The 23,554-nt window shown below is 30.4% G+C and overlaps 1 protein-coding gene across 1 annotated transcript; it reads left to right on the forward strand.

Moving 5' to 3' along the window:
• The first annotated feature begins 1,004 nt into the window (after positions 1-1,004).
• LOC114942478 (aminopeptidase N-like) lies at positions 1,005-22,185 on the forward strand. Its single transcript, XM_085486486.1, has 11 exons — positions 1,005-1,068; positions 8,894-9,391; positions 10,149-10,316; positions 11,009-11,159; positions 11,504-11,585; positions 12,801-13,171; positions 13,559-13,848; positions 14,930-15,129; positions 17,361-17,744; positions 17,846-17,915; positions 21,874-22,185. Exons 4-11 carry the CDS (start codon positions 11,027-11,029, stop codon positions 22,003-22,005), a joined length of 1,662 nt encoding a protein of 553 aa, XP_085342612.1. The 5' UTR covers positions 1,005-1,068; positions 8,894-9,391; positions 10,149-10,316; positions 11,009-11,026; the 3' UTR covers positions 22,006-22,185.
• Positions 22,186-23,554: the final 1,369 nt, after the last annotated feature.

Here is a 23,554-nt window from a genome sequence, read left to right on the forward strand (position 1 = left end):
AATTAAGTATTTAATATGCGTATTTTTAATAAGATAATGTTAGAAACAAGGAAAAAGTCAAGATAATATGAAATTAGAGAAATTATATTGTGAATCACCAATTTAGCTTCAAACACATATTGAATTTAAAAATATAAATGTTTTAGGGCATTAAGAACTAGATGGTCCTGCTTAAGTTTAAAAACAATATTATTTTTTAAAGAAATTAAGTGATTAAGTAAAGTGCACAAATTTTAACAATTTCTAAAAGAGATTATCTAAAGACGCAATATATTTATACAGGGTATTCCAGACTTAACGTGCCACCCGTTAATGAACTAAATATTTATTAATTTAACAAACTTCTTTTCAGTATATGAGTACGAATCATGAGATATTTAATTTCTCAGATGAAATTTAATTACAATTAAATACAATTTTTGCAAGCCTATATAAGAATGAATAAATGAATTTACGATCTAATCTAAATTATATCTCTATAGAGAGTTTGTACAAAAATAAAAAAACTTTATCTTTTTCTTGCGAAAAGTTTGCGAAATATTGCGGCGTCGCTCTTGGAGCAGGAGCATCAGATCTCCTCCGCCAGACTGCATGCCGTATCTCTGCATTCCCGGGAAGGGTAGGTTGGAGCTTTGCGACGAGTAATAACCCGCGTGCAGCTGATTATAATGGTTTAAGTGCAGTTGGTAATACTGGTAGAGCTGTTGTTAGTTAATTATGGCAAGAAAATAATTTCGCATATAAATCAGAGGAACATATAAAACAGTATTACAATTTTGCATTTCTTAGAACATACAATTACCCAATTAGATTTTTTAAGTGCTTTTTCAGAAAAATTATTTTAAATATAAAAGTATCTCTTAGGAATAATTTATACCCATGTATCGGTTATTATCGATTAAATGTACGAATAAGACACGTGTTCTGTGGAGCTATTTACATGACATTATATATTTCATATGTTATCATACCACGAACACCTTCAGTTTTCGAGAATCATTTGAAGAGGTAAGGTCACGAGTGAACGATATACTTTTGATTAAAGTAACGGCTGATTCCACCAATAAAGTGAGTTAAATACATGATATTTAGACATTTCTTTCGAAATATATGCATATAAAAATATGCGTTTGCAGAGTTTTCATTTTTTAAAAGTTATTTTATTCAATTTTAAAAGTTATTTTATTCAGTTTTTAAGAAAACATTAGGAAAATTTTCAATTCCTCTTCTTTTTACTTCTACATTATTTTCGTCTTTGCATCTTCAATCCCTCTTCCTTTTAAACCTACATTATTTTCGTCTTTGCAATTACCGTAAAAAATTTGAAGTAAATTATAACAGCAACCTTTTCTTATTATTTTTGACATATAACAAATTAAAAATTGAAAACAACTTGTATAAGCTTTATTTGATTCATTTTTTCCTTAATGAATTTTTAAAATCGATATTTTCGTTTTGTTAAATTAAATATTTAATAAATGTAAAAAAAGAAACGCAATAAATGTTAATTTTGCATACGATATGTATATAACGATAAATGCTAATAAAATTATTTTTGTTTTTTCTAAAAAAGTGTTTCTATAATGATAAATGATAATAAATATTTTTTTTCTAAAGTTCAGATTAATTTGTCATAAAACAACATAATGACAAAATTTGAATTGAGTTTAATTTCGCAACAGCAAAATTCTTTGTTATCCGTTTTTTGGATCTAAACATGATTTACTAGTGACATATAATTCTGATGACAAATCATATTGATAAACAGCTGAAAATACAACGGTTAAAATTTAGTTATTGAAGATGAGATATTATTTTATACATTTTTGTGCAAAACTCATTTATTATATTTTTCCGATTATGACATTTATAAAAAAATATTATGCTACCTCTCTTAATCGAGTTGTTCTACACAATATTATAAAATATAAGTCACAGAGAAATGTAATTAAATGATTATAAGAAGACAAAAGTTCATAACCGTATTACTGTTTTTGAAAAAATAAGCTTAAAAAATAAGATATTTTAATTAAAAAAATAGAAATACGAATAACATAGCTTATATACTAACATTATACACAACTCTTTTTTTATACTGTAAATTATTTAATATTAAATAATACAATATACATTTATTATATTACATTAGTATTTACAATGGTTATTTCAATTTATCATTTATAATTTAAATAACATTATATATAGTATATTTTTTATACTTAATAATTCTATTTACTTAAAAATGATTTATGTTTTACAATATACATTATAAATTAATCAGGCATTTGTCTATATAATATTGGAATTTAAAAAATTTGATCGTCAAATCGAACATTATGCAATATTATTAGAATTAATCAAAAAAATTGTTTAATAAAATTAACATACATTGCGTAGTCAAAGTAGATAAACTGCATTGTTCATAAAAATTCTTCGTAAAATTGATAGACTATATGCAATTATAAAATGGTGTATTTCTTTCTGCATTTTTTTCCATGTTCTTACTTATGTTTCTTACTTATGTTTTCTGATTAATTCTCTTATTATTAGCAAAAAAATTTAATTTGTAGTTGATTATTATTTTTAATACTTATAAATACGCATTATTTAAATATTTGAAAGGCTTTTTTGTTTTTATTTTTTCTTATTTTTTTTATTTTAGTTTTGTATAATTTTTATTTCATAAATATTTCGTTTCGTTTTTTTATTAAAAATTTTATTTTAATATTTCAATTTTTTATTTTTTAGTATTCTTATTATTGTTTTAGTATTCTTAGTATATTTTAGTATTCTTATTATTGCTTTATATTTTTATATTGGTTTTTAATTTTTTTTTAGTTTTCTTGCAATTTTATTTTTTTGACTTTTTGGGTTTTTATTTTTGTTTCATTGTTTTTTTATATTCCCATAGGAGTCGCGACGTTATGCATATTTTCTTTCCTCGTTCCTTATTTATGTTTTTTTCTTCAGTTATTCTTACTACTAGCAAAGAAATTATTTTATAAGTATCAAAATTAAAAGGCCAACTTAACGAGCTAATTGATTAGGTGTTAAAAATTTTTTTATTCTACGTCATAAAAATAATACAAATGATAATTAGTAAACGTTTCAACTATACGACAGTCTTTATCAATACAAATATCGCTTTGCTAACATATCAATAAATTAAATAATTTGTGTTGTATTCCCGCTTGGAAAAGGGGTTCAATAAGTAACTGCCACGTATACACTAAATTTACAATCGCTTTATTTCCTGTGGTTCGTATAACTCAGCTATCTGTGTGTGTGTTTCTTACGCTGTGCCCGAGAGGATACAAGAGAGCGAATCCGCCGATACGCGTGTATATATACATCGCACATTGTCACCCCCGCCATACCACTTGCTCTCCTATCCTAAACGCGATGTCATGCTTACGCGCTTATTTTGAAAAGACATGTAACTATGTAACACTCTTCCCTCTCTTAAGGAAAAAAAAAATCATAACCACAAACAAAAAAAAAAATCTACATGTATATGTGTTAATGACGTTGTTCTCTTTTTTTTTTATTTATGAACTTGATTCCCCATAACGCGTTGGAACTTTCTTTTCCCGCACTGATCTCCGTGGTGTATTATCCACCTTTATTGGCGCTGGGGTTTCTTTTACCATTCTCGCATTCTTGTCTACATTTACATTTTTCGAATTAATAACAGGTGTTTGATTTACATTTGGGGTTTCGTAGTCGAACATATCGTCGCTCATATTATACGTATCTCTAATTGGACACTCGCCTATTTTCTGAATTTGATTAATGTGTCTTTTCCAACATTTACCATTATCTAAACGAATGATATAATGTGCATGACCGAGTCTTTGTTGCACGTTACCGAAAATCCATTTTTGTTTGCCGTAATAATTCCGGCATTCTACTCGTTCGCCGATATGTACTTCGCGAATCTTATCGTACGGTTTAGTCTCGCAATTATTGCTTGTATCACTTTGTGTTGGCAACAATAAATCTAATCGAGTCCGCAAATTACGCTTTAGCATTTTCTCTGCTGGAGATTCACCCAACGACACATGAGGCAGATTTCTGTAATGTAATAGAATTTGGTACAAAGCTATCTGTAAATCTTCTGTACTTGCCGAAAGACTATTGAATTTTTTTCTTAACATCTGCTTGAAGGTTTGGACGAATCTCTCCGCTTGCCCATTTGTCGCTGGATGAAATGGTGCTGTAGTTTTGTGTATTACTCCATTACATTTAAGAAAGTTTTTGAACTCGCTAGATACAAAATGTCGACCATTGTCTGACACTACCACCTCCGGTATGCCAAACGTTGAAAAAATTTGTCTACAGCATTTGATCGTTGTATTACTTGTAATATTTTTCGTAATGGGCACCTCTGGCCACTTTGAAAACGCGTCTACTAACACAAAAAAGTAATGTCCCATAAAGGGGCCTGCGTAATCAATATGTACTCTTTGGAACGCTCGCTCTGCTGGCTTCCACGTAAGTGTTTGTGTTTTCGGCGGATCGTTTCGAATTAAATTACAATTTTCGCAGTTTCTAGCTACATTCTCTAAATCATTGTCGATACCCGGCCACCAACAATATCTTCTAGCCATTGCCTTCATTTTTATAATGCCGAAGTGTTCCTCATGCAACTCTTGCAAAATTTTCTTTCGTAATTTCCGCGGCACCAAAACTCTACCGTCTCGTAAAATCGCGCCACGTTGGCAACTAAATTCAGCAAGTGGAACATTGAATCTTTCTTTCGGCTTCAGTTCTTTGCCTGATTGTAACGCCCGCGATAACTTTTGTAATTCTGTATCTTTTTCCGTTTCCGCTGCTAATTCTGTAAATGTGACTGGAAAAGATTCTATTAATTTAATTTCGTATTCATCTACTACGTCGTATTCGAAATCGTCCTCTGACTGAATTGGTAACCGCGACAATCCATCTGCATTACTATGTAATTTCGTATTTTTATACTTGATGTTGTAATTGAACGCTTGTAAGAAAATTTTGTAATGTTGCATGCGCATCGCGCTATGTACCGGCAATGATTTGTTTGGTGCTAATATTTGTGTAAGTGGACGGTGGTCTGTGTAAAGTGTAAAACGATTTCCGTATAAATACTGATAGAATTTTTTTATCGCGAAAATAATTGCATACGCTTCTTTATCGATCTGTGCATACTTCTGCTGTGTTCGAGACAACGATTGCGAAGCATACTGGATTACCCGCTCTGATCCATCTGGGTGCTTTTGCGAAAGGACCGCTCCTACTCCGTACATGCTTGCATCACATGCTACGATTAATGGGTGTTTGGGATTGTAATGCGCCAAAACTTTATTACTCGTAAATTCTCTTTTCGCCGCTAAGAAAGCTGCTTCGCACTCCTGTGTCCATCTGAAACTCACAGCTTTGCCGCCCTCTTTTTGTAACAACGTATGTAATGGCGTAAGTATTCCACTTAAGTTTTGAATGAACCGTCCGTAATAATTAATTAATCCTAAAAACGCACGCAATTCCGTTATATTTTTCGGCCGAGGCATTTTCTCAATGGCTTCCATTTTCCTTTTTTCTTTATGAATTCCTTTTTTATCAATGTAATAACCGCAATAATGTATCCCTTCTTTCAAAAATTCGCTTTTCTCCTTATTAATTTGTATATTTAATTTCGCTAAACGTGTAAGTACTTCCTTAAGTCGTTCCAGATGCACTTGGTCGTTCGGACCTGTAATTTTGATATCATCTAAGAAAACAGAGACGCCCGGAATGCCCTTCAGTACAGTTTCGATTTCTTTCTGCCAGATTGCCGGCGCCGAAGCGATCCCGTATAATAAACGCGTACATTTGTATAATCCCCGGTGTGTGTTTAGGGTTAATAACTCTCTATCCGCGGGATGAATTTCCATTTGTAAATAGGCCTGCTTCAAATCTATCTTTGAAAATTTTTGGCCTCCCGATAGAGTACTAAAAAGTTCGTCTACTGTAGGTAACGGATATTCATTTACTAGTAATTGTTTGTTTACCGTCACGCTAAAATCGCCGCAGAGCCTCACCGAATTGTCTTTCTTTAAGACTGGCACGACCAGCGTCGCCCATTCTGCCGCGCTCGTTTCTTGTAAAACTCCTTCTTTAACGAGTCTATCGATCTCCCGATCTACTAAAGGTATTATTTTGAATGGTACTTTCCTTGCTTTAAGAAAAATTGGTTTCGCGTTCTCTTTTAGGATAAGTCGCGCTTGTATTCCTTTGATTTTTGTGCTTGAAGGATCCAATTCGTTTTTGTAATCGCGCAGAATTTTATGTAATTCCGTTCCTGTATTTGAATTTAACGTAAATACTGTGTCGGTCAATTGTACGCCTAACTGACGAATCCACTCCCGTCCCATGAGTGGTTCTCTATCCATGACTGTAATGTACATATTTAATGACTTGATAATTCCTTTTGTAACGTACTTGTACTTTTACGTAACCTACAACCGTAATTGTTGTTTTGCAAAATGTAAATAATTTCAAATCTGTGTTCTCTATTTGTGCATCCGGAAACCAACGCTCAAGAAAATATTTACTAACAATTGTAACCGCCGCTCCGCTGTCTATTTCGAAACGCACGTTTTTCTCGTTTATATCTACGGAAATAAAATACCTATCTCTATGCTTAATATGTTCCGTACTCATCCATAAAATGTCGCTTAGTTGATGCGCCTTTGCTCTATTCTTTCTCATGCATACTTTTGCTAAATGGCCTTTAATGCTGCAATTTGAACACACGATTTCTCTATTCAATGTACATTTTGAAGCTAAATGCTTACCTCCGCATCTATAACATGTAACGCTATTTATACCGCTTGTATTATTATAATTTGGAACGTCCTGTATGGCACGCTTTGCTTTCTGGAAAACAGCTGGTCTGTTTACTGTTGGCTTCTTGTGTTGTGACCGTTTGTCCTTCTTCCCCATTGCTGCTTCTTTCTGGCCCACGTAGTCCACGGATGATACTCCCGCTGCCTGAATTTGGTTTACATCCTTCTCCGTCAATTCCATTGAAAGGGCAATTTCGACTGCCTTGTCGAAAGTTATATCCTTTGTCTCCAATAACCTTGCTTGTGTACGCCGGCTTGTAAGCCCGAAAACAAATTGATTCCGCAACGCCGTTTTTAAGTATCCTCCAAAATTACAATTTATGCTCATCTTATGTAATGCTGCTACGTACTGGTGTATGCTCTCTCCGTCGGACTGCTTCCTTTGGTGGAATCGATAATTTTCCGCTATTTCAAGCGGTGCAGGGGCGTAAAAATCCTGCAAATGTGATACGACTGTGTTGTACGTCTGCGTGTACGGGTCGAGAGGTGCTAACTTGTCGCATAATATATCGAAAGATTTACTTCCGATGAAATGTAGTAGGTACGCCACTTTCTGTGGTTCCGGAACCTTGAACACTGTAACGGCTCCCTCAAAACGTTTTAGCCAACGCTTCCAATTTGTAACGGCAGGATCGAAAGCTTCTATTGCGAAACTTCCATGCACGATTGCTTCAGCCATGGCAGAATCCGCAGTACCGAGTTGTAGTCCGCAAAAAAAAAAAAATACTCGGCACTCACTGTAACACGCACGTGTCCTTCTTTGCAGGGTAATGTACTCTTCTCTTAACTTCCTGTGCGGTATCCCATCCTCGTCGCCAACTGTTGTATTCCCGCTTGGAAAAGGGGTTCAATAAGTAACTGCCACGTATACACTAAATTTACAATCGCTTTATTTCCTGTGGTTCGTATAACTCAGCTATCTGTGTGTGTGTTTCTTACGCTGTGCCCGAGAGGATACAAGAGAGCGAATCCGCCGATACGCGTGTATATATACATCGCACATTGTCACCCCCGCCATACCACTTGCTCTCCTATCCTAAACGCGATGTCATGCTTACGCGCTTATTTTGAAAAGACATGTAACTATGTAACAATTTGGAAAGACAGAACTTATCATATATGTAAAATATATAGACTTATGAAAAAACGCAGTATAACATATCATACTTGTTGGTTTGAATTACGGCTGATCGTTCGAATTAGTCGTTAAAGAGCCTAATGTCGAACATCAGATTTCTGTAGTTCTTTTTGAATAAAAGTCTAATTTTGTAATCTCTGATGTAATAATATGTAATAAGCTGTGAAATAATTAATATGTTAGCCTGAATATTAAATATTAGATTTTTAAATAAATAGTGATCACTTACATCCATGTCAAGACAATAAAACTTCTTTAAAATATTTCTTATTAAAAAACATTATAAACAATGTGTACTTTATACAAAGCAAACTCAATATCTATAAATCACAATGTCAGGACGCTGTATATACACCGCTATGCTAAGATGACATAGACAATTTTTCTAAAATATCAAAATAAGAACCGTCAAGCCGCTCGATGTCCTTTTTTAAGTTGATACTGTTTTTTTTTTCTTTAATGTATATCATTTTTGATATCAACCTTTTATAATAATTCCTTTCGTGATCCAAGATTTTTGTGTTGTTCCAATTAAAAGTATGTGTAAACTTTACAATATGATCAGAAACCACCTGTCTTGCAGAATCTAATCTGATATTATTTTTATGTTCATTTACTCTTGTGCCTAATTGTTTTTTAATTTGCCCTACATATGTAGCATCACAATTATTGCACGATATTTTATATATGACACCCGAATTATTCTGACAATTATCTTTGTCTGTTTGTGTTTTTATGACTCTATTTAATTTTTTCAAACTTCTGTATCCTACTGTTATATTAGATTTCTTTAACTCTGATGCTACTAATTCCGAGATTTTTTCAATGTATGGTATCGCTATAATTTTTTTTATTGTTGTCAATATGTATGTCAAAAATTATTTTATATTTTCAGATTTTTAAAAGCCAACATAATGTTTTTAAAATGGTCATTAAATATATTAGTATACATTACTGCAATAACAATGGCTACTTTTACCAATGAAAACGCAAAAATTAAGTGCCATAGCGTACCTAATTACCGTAATTCATTGAACAACAACTGTATAATGCCGATTCATTACAATCTGGACATGATAATGTTACCAGGAAAATTACTAAGTGGCGAGCTGAATGTCACTTTTTATATTAATTGTAAAATATCAAATATAACTCTACATACTACAAGATCCATGCTTATAATGATGTTTAGATCGCCTAATGGAACAATCTATATTCCAAATTCTGATTATTCGGAGAATTTTGCTACTTTCAATTTCATTAAATATTTATCGCCTGAAAATACACACTTAGATTGTGGAGTTTATACAATGTACGTGAAATATGAAATCATATTTGTTCATCGGCATTATGGAATGTACTATATAAAAAGAGAAGATAGAAGAGATAAAGAGTAAGTATATTGAAATAATAAAAGTATTATATAATAAATAATACATGAGTAAACATAAAATAATAAAAATACGCTAATATTTATATACACATATATGATATACAATGTTGTAGTATACTTAGATGATTTTAAAATTATCTAGATAAAAGTGAGATAAAAATTAGATAAGATGAATGTTATTTTGAATTTATATATATCTAGATAAAAGATAAAGTTATATTGTGAATCATTTAGATAACATTATTTTTAAAATCGCTTATGTAAATAGTTATACAGCTTATAAAAACAATGTAAATTATAAAAGAAGTATATAAAATATATTCATTTTTTTATTTGTACGTTTCTGTGGCTCACTGCTTAAATTTTACTACTAGATGAGTATATATATGTATGTGCGTATGCGTGTGCGTGAGCGTGTGCGTGCGTGTGTGTGTGTGTGTGCTAGGTCTCTAAATCAAATTATCTGAACATTATTCTAGATATAATTAAATAGGGATAACATTATTTTCAACTAAGGTGCATAGATATAGATAATATATATTTTTATTAGTTATATGAAAGTAAGCTGACATCAAAATTTCATCTAGATCATTTGTATTATTATACTTACAATTAGAACAGAAAACATCTGATGATATACTTTTTAAATATTATCTATAAATTTCTCTGGTACATTCTGCAATCTTTAACGTTCCTACACAACAACTGCAGAAACTTGTTGTTATTATAATTTAAAGCTTTTTACTTTAAAATTTAGGTTTCTATTCGCAACTTTACTTCAACCGAGAAATGCTCGACAATTATTTCCGTGTTGGGACGACCCAAAATTAAAAGCAACTTTTAACATCACCGTCAAATTCGATACGAAATACAGCCGCTTCAGCGACTTTTCGGACCTATATTTTTCTCGCTTATTTCTCCATATGTAAGTTTCGAAATTAATTTATATGTGGAACTTTGGGATCTCAAATTGAGATACAGTTCCGTTTAATTAATTTTTCGTTTCGTTTCCTTGGCTCTATTGCCCAGCTTAGAAGACAGCATACTTATATTATAAAATATTTAAGTTAAGAGTTTAACAAGGCTCTGTCATATAAATATAAATTTAAAGTATAAGACAGGCGATAAGAGCCGATCGCGGAAGACAGTGCGTTATCCCAACGAAACTAAATTTTTTCGTTAGGATTAAATATCTGTGCACAAGGCACCAAATTTTACTTGGTCACTGCCAAGATTTTAAAATATGAAATAATCTCATATTTGAGATTTAATTTCAATAATCCTTTAACCTCCATACGGAAATACGTAAAATATTTAAATAACATTTTTATTTATGACAAATCGCTGTCATAAAATTGTTTAACTGTAAAATGTAAGATGTTTACAAACTTGTGGAGAGTATATGTACTGTAATATTTGTAATAATATTGTTACTTCAAATTATTACATATTACTCATGAAAATTCTATAAAATTATTTAAAATTATAATATCTAATATAAAAATGTTTTAAATAATTCAAAAGCATTTATTAAAAACAAAAGGTTTTTCTAGAAATAACAAATAATTGTTCACATTAATAAACATTATTAATCGAATCTCGTTTTTCTTTCTGCAGATATATCCAGGTTCTCGGATGATGGACTTGTTTGTAGTTCAAATTCGATATGATTCTCATTATTTACATCCATTTGCTGTAGATTATTTTAAGGAAAATTCTAACTATATATTTAAAATTAATTCACCTTCTCCTTTTTCTCATACTGTAGGTATGTTGGTATGTGTATTTGATTTATGTAACGTAATTTGACTGGTATAAAGTATATTTACAAATACATTAATAAAATTTGTAAATAATTTGTAAACAATAGTTGGAATGGCTGACTATAAATATCTAAGAAAAGATAAAAAGTTTTAAATTTACAATTATTTCTTCTTATTTTTATTCTGCTAAAAATAAATGCAAATTAAATTTAAAATTAGTTCTTTTTTTTATTATATTAGTTTATAGTAGTTCTGTTTATGAATTTATGAATATGATGGGGGTTGAATTTGTAAATAAAATGTGTATATATAAATATTTTTTTTAACATATTTCATATCTTTATTATAGGAGCAGCTTTTTGGCGCATGTTAGAAAGAATAATTCCATCTATCGTATTTTGGACGAGTATTGACGAATATTTAAACAGGAAGTAAGTAATACTTACTATGTAATATAATAATATTAGTTTACAAAAAATATTTTTCTTTTATTATTCTCATTTAGATGGTGTTTCTTTCAAATTTTCGAAAATCTTATAAAGTTATGGAAACGATTTTATGCTGAAAACGATGACGTAAACGAATTTTTACCAGTACGTCAGGTTTCCGAAATAATTGAGATTTAATATACAAAAAATGGTTTTTTGTTAGATATTTGAGATTTTTTTGAAAATATGATTAACGCTATTTGGAATTTCAGCAAAACTCTGTACTTAAATCCGTTTCAACACGACTGAAAAGTAAGATATTGAAATCAAAATAATGTGTATTATAGGGTATGAACTATTGTTCATCTTCCTCCCCCCCTGATATGATATTATCAGATTATTAGATAACTTTATTTAAAAAAAAAAAAATCTTAAAAATATCGCAAGAAAACCCTTTTTACACATTAAATCTCAATTATTTTGGAGAACTAAAATGCTAATGAAAAATTTAGTTTTCGACATTTTCACAAGTCAAGAATTTAGAAAAATTATTTTATTTGGTTTAAAATAATTTTTAGCTGTAATATAGTGTTATTATTATCATTAAAATACATAGAGACACACATACAGGAAAGTAAATACAAAATAATAGCAAAACCTAAAAAAACTTTCCTAGAGAAGATAAAAACTGTATGATTAACACATATAAATATATATTCAATGACAAACCAAACTTTTATAAGTAACAAACATAAAAAAATAAGAAAGATATTAAATATTGCAAATTATTATTAACTTCGTTAATTAATAAATGAATAAAGACAGAGATAAACGTAATAAAAACATATAATGTATATAAATATTCATATAAATGTCTAAATAATGTATTTAAGGTCTCTTAAATATAACAAACATAATATAAATATTAAAATAATATATTTACGAAATACACTTAAACACGTGTATCCATTTTTTAATGCTATTTATTTATTTATATTTCATTATTATGGAAAAGTAAATTATTTTGTACAATGTGTGTATACAAATTATTATTTCGTTCTTTATGTCATCATAATTTGATTTTCGTGAGAATCGACATTAATCTAAGTGAATTATTCTAGCAATATCAATAAGAACGAATAATTATCATAATTTTATACATATTTTTTAATTGCTACTCAGTGGTGTATGGTGTTATCACATTTTTAAATTTTACAGATTTATTTCTCCTGATATGGCAAATACTTTCAATGATTTATGGAGCATTATGCCGATTGTTATGAGTAAATTAAATCTTGAAAAATATAATTTGGACATAAAAAAGATTATGGCTATTTGGTCTATGCAGCAGCATTATCCCGTGCTAAATGTTACACGATATTATTCTAGAAATAATACGAAAATATTCTTAGAGTTTCAGGTCGACATGGATCAGAATCCATATTGTATACCTGTCACATTTACTGAAGAAGCAAGTATCAATTTTAATGTAACTGGTTCACATATTTATTTGACGCCCTCAAATCCAAAGTTGGAAATGCAGTTCTTTTATCCAAAAAAATGGATAATTTTCAACTTACAACAAATTGGTAAATATTAAATTACGAAATTCAATATGTTCGTATTTTGTTATTATACAATAAATATAAGAAACACCTTGGTTAGTTTAAAATAATGAAAATAATTTTAACTATTGTTACTTTTCTAACTATAATCAGTTTTTGTTTATATAATTCCTTTATAGTTTAATCTGTTTTTCAGAACTCTATTCTTTTTTTTAATTATCGACATTTTTTTCTATAATTAACAATATATAAGAATTTGCCATTATTTATTGTAAAATATGTGCCCAATTTCCAGTACAATTAATACGTCCTTAAACTATCAGAAAAAAGAGACATATATATTCGAAATATTTTTTACTCCATATATTTGGACCAAAAAAGTAAATATTAAAATTTATGCCATGTGTACAGGATTTTATCGCGTCAATTATGATGACGAAAATTGGAAATTAATTGCGCGTTACTTAAATTCTGAACAGTATACAAATATACATGTTCTGAATCGAGCCCAAATCATCGATGACTCATTCCATCTAATGATACAGGGGAAACTTAATTTTTTCACATTTTGGGAACTCTCGAGTTATTTATGGCAAGAGAAAGATTACGTGGCATGGTATCCTATGTTTAAAGCTTTGGAATACATGTCAAATATTATTCCATTTCTTAATTCTGGACTCTATACTTCAGAAGTATTCGAGGTATTTTAAATTATATCGATAAATTTTTTTACATTTTAGAGGGATCCAAAACGTTAATAAATATTTGATGTTTGCTAGAAATATTTAAAAATAAAAAATTAAGTATTTTATTTCTCTTACATTAATATTTAACATATCATTTATATATATATATATATCGGCTGTAGAGTCTTACGCGATGTTTTTTACGTCTGTTATTTGCGAAAATTAATTTTTTCGATAATTAGAAATAGTATCTTTGGTTTAAATCTTTGATTTGCGTGCTTCCCTTTTTAACTCCCCTGTAAAGCTATAGGCGAAAATAATATCGGTCTAAAAATCGGTTGAATTAATATTTAAAATGCAATAAACTCTGAAATCTGCATTTGAAAATTTATGAATATAACAAATACAATTATTTTCAAGTATCTGTAAATAAATTAATCATATATAATTAAAGTTAATTTTAAAAATTTGTTAAGTAAATAATAAAGCACTTTAACACCTAACATGAGACATGCGATAAACTAAATATACAACAGTAAATTTATGTGAACAAAACCATTTTTAATAAACTAATAATATAAACAGAATAAATATGAATAATTATTTACAAACGATCTTAGTATACTATATAACATAAAACTTAAAATATAAGCAAATTAATTTAAATTTTATGATTTATTTTAAAAATATATTACAAAAAAGAAAAAATATGATAATTAAACCGTTTACTGTGATATATTTTTAAGCACAAACAAAAATCTTATTTACAAATCAATTTTTTAATAAAAATAATTGAGTTTTTTTACAATTTTTAAAGAATGTAATGTAATATATCAAAATTTTTTCAATTACAAACACGTGCATTACATAATACTGTTGTACAGAATTAAAATTTTTATTTATTATTATATATGCATATGTAACATTTATGACCTAATATTTTAAAAAAGAAATAAATTACATAAAAAATATACATATTAAGAAGTACATTTAAACAGTACTAAATAACACGAGTAGTTTGTATATTATATAATTTGTGTATTATACTTAGCCTTGTAAATGATTTAATAGAAAGATATTTTTTGTCTAATTGTAGACAATAGTAAAAAACATAAAAAATCTGTTCAAACGTGTAGAAGAACACATGTACGATGACATGGCACCTAGTAAATACGATATTGATAAATATTTAATGCAGGAAATTGCAAAATGGAGCTGCATTATGAAAAATTCTTTATGTATTGAAAAGGCCAAAAATCAATTGAGATTGCATGTAGAGAATCCTCAAGAAAATAGGTAAATTTAAATCAAATTATTATATATTTGTATAAACATTTATTTTTAAAATTTTATAAGGATATATTTGATATATTACTTGAAAAAAATTTATATGTATATAATTATATATGACTTTTTATACATGTATACAGTCTATATATATATATTTCCCTCTTATCCTTTTTCCCCTCTTTTCTTTCTTATCTTCTCTTCATCTTCTCATTCTCTCTTCCCCCCAATTAAACTGTTCTATTCTCATTCCCTTCTCCTACTCCTCCCCTATTTCTTTCCTCCTCTCCCCCTTCCCTCTTTTCCTCTTACCCTTTTCTCCCCTCGTCCTGTACCTATTCCTTTCTATCTACCCATCTACCCATTCTCTTCTTCTTTTCTTTTCTCCCTCCTCCCAACTCTACCCTGTGCTTTACCCTACTTCCCTTTCTCCTCGCCTACCCTATTCCTATTTCTTTCTCCGTCTTCTCTCTCTCTCTCTCTCTCTCTCTCTCTCTCTTTTCCTCTACCCTCCCTCTCCATTTATTTCCATCCATTCTTTTCTTCATGTCCCCTCTGCCCTCTCCTCGCGCCCGCACTTTCTATTTTTCACCCTCCTTTCTCTTCTATCTTCCTTTCCTTTCCTCCCTTTCCTTATGCTGCGCACCTTGCCTCCTATCTCCTTCTCCCCCTTGTATCCTCACTCTTCTGCCTCTCCTTGCCTCTATCCTCTCTGTTTACTCTGCACTCCTTGTCTCCTGCCTTTTCTTCTTACACCATCTCTTATCTCTCTTCTCTCTCTCCTTGCCGCTGCTCTCTTTCACCCTTTCTTCCACTATTTCTCATTCTCGTAATCATTAACTTTCCTTTTACCTCCCTACGCTCCCTTATCCCTCACTCTTTCTACCTTTATTCACCTCCTTTCTACCTCCTCTTCCTCTGCACTCCCTTTACCTTCTCTCAACACTCCTCTCCCTGTACCCGGATACCTCCTGTCCATCGTCCCGCACTTAGCCTCCTCAAACCACCATCATACCTTCATTCCTCTGTCCCCTGGTCATACCCTCATACCCCCTGTCCATCGTCCCTCATATAGCTTCTTCAAACCGTCACCACCTTGCTTTCATTCCTCTGCATTTCTCTTCCCGTTGCTTTCTTTTCTCTTCCTTTTCCTTTTTGTATTTTCATCTTCTTCCTTCACACTTCTCTCTTCCTTATCTTTCTTCACCTTCACACCACCTCTTACTCTATACCACCGCTTCTAACCCCAGCAAACACAGTATATAAATGTTATATACTTAAGCATGTTACATGTAATGTATATGTTAGTTGTAATTTCCCACTCATAGATATAACATTTTTAATATTACATACATTGTAGTTATATTGTCATTATATCCCAAGATAGCACTGACTTATCAATACATCAATGTGCTATTTGGTATATAATTACAATATAACTACAATGTAATATATGTTATATTAAAATGTTACATCTATGAGTGGAAAATTACAACTAACATGGATGTTACATGTAACGTACACGTTATATTACCTGTTATATTCCGTTTTATTATAGCAATGTATTATAACAATTATATATCAGTGTTTGCTGGGACGTATACCCATGCGCGAGTTTCCATGTGCCACCGTGAGCGTGCTACTTCCTTTTGCGCACGTGCTCCATTTGTTCGCCATCCTTCTTGTTTCTCCTACTGTCCGAGAGATCGCCTACCACAGCTATCACTCTTCCTTCTTTACCCATGCTCCCGTCTACCTTACCGATCCTTTACTCACTTTTCCCTTGCTTCCCCTGCCTATACCATATTCTCCTTCACTTTTCTTCTTAATTCCTCCACCTTGTGTCCTTGCACCTCTTTTTCCATCTACATTTCCTTTCTTTCATCTCCCCTGTCACCTCTTCCACCTTTTTTCCGGAGCACACTTTATAACGTCCTCTCGCACGCCGCCATCTTTCCTTTCTATTATTTATATTTATTATTTATATTTTTATCATTTATGTTTAATATAATTATAATATTCGATTATACTTATTTTGTTTATAAAGATTATATGCTAATTATTGATATATGTATAATAAATACCCCATACAGCACACAAGTTTGCAGCAATATTGCAACAACATTGCAATATTGCAATGTTGTTGTTGCAATATTGCAATAACATTGCAATATTGCTGCAAACTTGTGTGCTGTATGGGACGTTAAATAAAAAAACATTTTCTTTTCTGTACGTCGTAGAATTTTGCCTGGGTGGCAGAAATGGACGCTTTGTAATGGTTGTTTAAAAATGGATAGAAGTGTATGGTTGGATATATCTTACTCAATAATTAATATATATAAAGAGAAATCTGATCATAAAATATTAGAATTTCTTAGTTGTTCCGAAGATCCTGCAATTGTCTATAGTTACCTGCACCATCACTTATCGTTATTAGTAAATTTGTTTTTTGAGAGTGATGAAATATTAACAAAAGTAAAACGACGTAAAATTCATACTTTGGTAGTTAATATTTTTTTTTCTACTATTGCGAGACATGGTAAGAACGAAGCAATACTTAAAGAAATAATGGATAATTATAATAAGATATTGTATAACCAATATTTTAATATGGATCTCTCGCTGTAAGCTTTTATTTTATAAAAATATATATTGCTTACCATTTCAAAAACTTTGTATTTAAATTTGTCTATTATAAAGCTTTATATATTTTTTTTTCATATAGAGTAATAAATATGAACGCAACATTAATAGTAATGATTAACAATGCATATTCCCAGAAGCAACTTTACGAGGTAAATTAAATGATAAACTTTTCATTTTTTAGTATTAATTTTTCATCAAAATATATCAAATATAAAGTGATAAATATAAGGCCAACTTATCGAGCTGAATATTCGAGATGTTCAGTCAACTACCATTTATTACATGTATAAATTATAAAACTACAGTCATTATATTAAAACTAACGCAAATTACAATCATTCTATAAACGTTTCGACCGCACGCGGTCTTCTTCAGTATAATTATTGAAATATAAATTCTTACAATTCACATAATATCGAAATTTAATTATAGTTATTCAGAATCAAGAGTTTTTGAGCAATTAACGCGTGTTTTAATCCGTCCTGTCCAACAATGTTCGCCTCGATATGATCCCTGATTTTGTTCAGATCTCGGATAGTTTCATCGCCTTACAATGCGTCAATTTAACACAAAACGGACTGATTACTATTTTAATTTTAATTTTATTCATAAAGTTTTTGGAAGAATAACCGCAGATTATTTTAAACAATGGATTAATGCGAATTATTTGTTAATAAGAGCGAGAGCAAAATTGGAATTTTTAAGAAATTGTAAAAATGGCGATATTTTTCCTACACATTTAGAAGGTTTTTGCCGCATTAAATTTAACGTTTTTCATCACAGATCGATCAGAAGACTAGATAGTATGTTGTACAAATTCAAAACAAATGCGATGAGCATTGAAATCTTTGATTTGCATAGACAGGTAGAGTCATTACAAAATAGGATTTTTCATCTCACCAGCGGGTTATTTAATCGTTTACCTGTACTCGCGTGGAATAGAATTTTCAAACATCATAACATTGCTTTTAAAAATTGCCACAACAGATTGGTTACTGCACACGAAAAGAAATTCAATTGGCTTAAGAGAAAACAACACTATAAGTATATCAACAGCATCAAACCTATAGATATACATTGTTCTTTACATTTTGAAACTTCACAACCGACGAAAATATCACAAAATTCTCTCAGGGCAATCACTAATGATGCCAAGGAGATCAATATACACATAGAAGCCAATAAATTTCTCAATGATACAATTAACCCTTTGGAAAATACTAATAAAAAATGGTTTGTTAATCTTTCCAACACAGACATTCCGCCTAACGTTTCTAATCTGTTGCAAATGGGTGATAAATTCTGTCTTCCGAATATTAGTAAAAAAACAGCGATACATGAATTCATCAAGGACATAGAGAGTAATAGCAAACGAAATAATATTAATAATCTCACAACGATCAGAAATATCGCGGTTCCAAAATTTGCACAACTTCTGAACACGAAGGATAAAAATGACGTAAGTCAACAAAAATTACTTGGTGCACACAGAGATTTAATAAAATTTTGTAAAGACAATCCGAATGTTCTATTCACACGCGCGGACAAGGGTAATGCTACGGTGGCAATGGAAAGATCTCATTATATTAACAAAATGGAAAACGTTTTAAAAGATGTCAACACTTACACTATTGTTAAAAAAAATCCGTGCAAAAAAATAGAGAACGATTTGAATGATTTGTTGAAGAGATGGCTTAAGGAAGATTATATTTCAAAAAACGAATATTATAAATTACGTTGTAGTGATTCTCTCCTTCCAAAAGCGTATGGATTACCTAAAATCCATAAGGAAAACTATCCAGTTAGAATCATAGTTTCATCGGTTGATACAGCTCTATACTCGCTGGCTTCGTTTTTACAAAACACCTTACGAACTAGCCTACCCAAAGCGAAAAGTCATATTAATAATAGTTTTGATTTGTACAGCATATTGTCTGGTAAAAAGATTGATGAGAATGATAGGATGTTTTCCTTGGATGTGGTGTCTTTGTTTACGAACGTTCCTCTGGATCTTGCGATTGACGGTATTAACGATAGATGGGATCACATTGGAATAAATACTAAAATACCGAAAAACGAATTTTTGGGGGGTATAAAATTCATATTGACTTCTACATATTTTACATTTGATGACATAATTTATAAACAGACGTTTGGGACCCCTATGGGGTCACCGTTATCACCAATTATTGCAGACCTGGTTATGCAAGATCTTGAGGATACAGTTCTCAAAGCGTTGAATTTGGAATGTTTGTTTTATTTTCGTTATGTGGATGACATAATAGTGGCCACCTCTATGACTAATATGACTCAGATTGTGAATAATTTTAACAACTATCATGAAAGACTTAAATTCACGGTCGAACAAGAGGTTAACCATAGCTTGAATTTCTTAGATTTATCACTTAAAATTATTAATAACAAAATATATATAGATTGGTATCAAAAAGAAACCTTCTCAGGAAGGACGTTATCATTTTATTCAAACCACCCATTATGCCACAAAATTGGAATAATATATAACCTTGTAGACAGATGTCTATTGCTATCACATCCACTATTTTTTAATAAAAATTTGGAGTTAATTATCAATATACTCAGAAGCAATGGTTACCCTCTTGATCTGATTTTTAACAAAATTAATCATCGGATAGAACACATCATATCTAAGGGGAGCATTATAGAGAGACAGGCCAACATAGAAAGAACAAAAAGTATAGGAAATGACTCGGTCAATAAAAAATTCTTTGTCATTCCGTATATAGATGGGATCTCAGAAATGATTGTTTCCTCGGTAAAAAATAAAAATTGTATGGTAGGGTATAGATGTCTCAACAAACTGGATAATATTATTAAAGCGCAGAAAGATAAAACTAAACATCCATGCAATTCGAATGTGGTTTATAAGATCAGTTGCAATAATTGTAATGCATCTTATGTAGGCCAAACAAAGAGGCAATTGCAGACGCGAATGAAAGAACATAAAAATAATATTAGATTGGACTCAACGAAACATTCAGTAATTTCTGAACACATAATAAATGAACATCATACTTTTAATTGGGACAATGTTAAGATCATGGACAACGAAAATAATTATTATAAAAGACTCATTTCTGAGATGCTACATATCAAGGAACAAAAAAATGGACTAAATTTAAACAAAGATACGGAGTTACTTAGCGAGTCGTATTTTGATATTTTGGATATATTAGCGAGCAAGAAATAATAATAGGACAAATAGGACATTAACGAGTAAAACATAGATATTAGATCATATATAAACACGCACGCTCTCCGATCAAGTAGAGTTTAAAATGAGCTGTCTTTCTGTATTGTTGGTTTGTTATGTGTCATCCTTAATAACTGTTAATAAGTAGCAAAATTGTCAAGAAGAACGATGATAGGTAAGCATACTACCAATTGTAGGGGATACATATTATAATTTGGACATACGTTGATCGGTAATTTTTTATTAATCGCAGCGCCTACGGAACGGGTTAATTTCTCGCATATTAACGATGAAACTATCCGAGATCTGAACAAAATCAGGGATCATATCGAGGCGAACATTGTTGGAGAGGACGGATTAAAACACGCGTTAATTGCTCAAAAACTCTTGATTCTGAATAACTATAATTAAATTTCGATATTATGTGAATTGTAAGAATTTATATTTCAATAATTATACTGAAGAAGACCGCGTGCGGTCGAAACGTTTATAGAATGATTGTAATTTGCGTTAGTTTTAATATAATGACTGTAGTTTTATAATTTAAACATGTAATAAATGGTAGTTGACTGAACATCTCGAATATTCAGCTCGATAAGTTGGCCTTATATTTATCACTTTGTTTTCAATATACGAGCGACAATTGTATTAATTTATATCAAATATACATATATAATGAACAATTTTTTTCCTTTAAATATCTCATATAGACATATACAGTCATATATATACATATATATATATATATATATATATATATATATATATATATACATATATACATTATGCTAATAGTTTAAAAAATTGTCGCAATTTCTTTTATAAAATAATTAATTATAAAATTACTGCTTAGTAAAAAATAAAATTTATTGTAGATACAAAAATTTGCAATTCATAATCAGCATTTTACTTTGAGTGTTAAAAACAAGTTAAAGGCACGTTCTGAAAAACTGTTCAGTCAGATGAAATTTTATGAAGATATGTATGCAAAGACTGCAAAGCTTTAATAGATCTATATCCGCTAAAAATTTAACTTCAATAAATACACCAACAATATTTCAATTAACGAACTGTTTATACATACCTATATACAATAATATTATGTGTACTGTTTTTATGTATAACTATCTATTAAATATTTAATAGTAATACACAGATGTTTGGCAAATATTATATATTAATATTAATCTATACAAGGTATGAACTTTATAAAGTATAATTAATACTTTATTAACTTATTAATATTTAAAAATTATATTTAATGTAATAATAAATATTAATAATGGTAGTAATTTAATCAACCAACTCTGGCTATTTAATATATCTTTATTTAATATTCACGACGTAATATTATCGAGCGTAGACTTTTTGACTCTTTACCTCGACAGTTACTCACGAATTTTACTGAACTTAATAGGGAGAGAATTTTGATTTTTAAAAATATGACAAAAAACAAATTAATTAATAAATTCAATGCATTGCTACGTAAGAATAATGTAGTCGTGAATCCTTTTATTTATATGGACAAATCCAAATGGATTAGTAATCTCAGTAATAAAGTGATACCGGATAAAGTACTTGATTTGTTAAGCCTTGGTGATAATTTCGGTTTACCAATACAACAAGGTGTTGGGAGGGATCGTGTTAGTACCGCACTTGAGATAATTAAAAGTCTAGAGGTGAGTATTGACGGGATTCCTTCTAACTTACGTGAAACAACTAGGATTTCGGTAGCTAATTCTATCAGGAATTTTTTAACCACACAAAGGCATATTAATTTTATAGACAAGTATATTCTCAGATGTTTTTTGAGTCAAAAAGTTTCTAAAGGATAACGATGATATTATTGTTACTAAGGCTGACAAGGGACAAACGACGGTGATCCTTAATAAGATTGACTATATGGAAAAGATGGAAGTTTTATTAAATGACAAATCGACTTACAGAAAAATCAATAAAAATCCTGTCAAAAAATTAACTAATAAAATGCATTCTCTCATCAAGTCTTGGCTCGATAATGAATTGATAGACATGACCACTTATAATTATTTAAATGTAACCAACGGGAACTTACCACGATGTTACGGATTACCGAAAATCCACAAAATCGATTGTCCATTACGAATTATAGTGTCTTCATTATGTAGTCCGTTGTATAATCTTTCTAACTACATCCATAATATACTTGTTAATTCGATTAAGAAACCGGGATCTTTTGTTAAGGACGGTTGGTCCTTCGTCGAGAGTATTAAGAATAAGGTGATTACTGATAACGAATTACTAGTGTCATTAGACGTTACCTCCCTGTTTACGAACATTCCGAAAGAGTTAGTAATCAGCGGCGTAAAAAAGCGTTGGATGGACATTTCAACCAATACGAAATTCAATCTTTCCCAATTTTTATATGTGATTGAGTTCATATTAGACTCTACTAGTTTTGTTTTTAATGGACAGTATTATGAACAGATTTTTGGCAGTCCTATGGGGTCTCCGCTCTCACCCATATTAGCGGATATCGTAATGGACGATTTAGAGACTAACTGCCTAGAAAGATTG

The sequence above is a fragment of the Nylanderia fulva genome, unplaced genomic scaffold (assembly GCF_048542155.1).
Source record: "Nylanderia fulva isolate GAGA-0341 unplaced genomic scaffold, ASM4854215v1 Scaffold44, whole genome shotgun sequence".
Classification (NCBI taxonomy): Eukaryota; Metazoa; Arthropoda; class Insecta; order Hymenoptera; family Formicidae; genus Nylanderia; species Nylanderia fulva.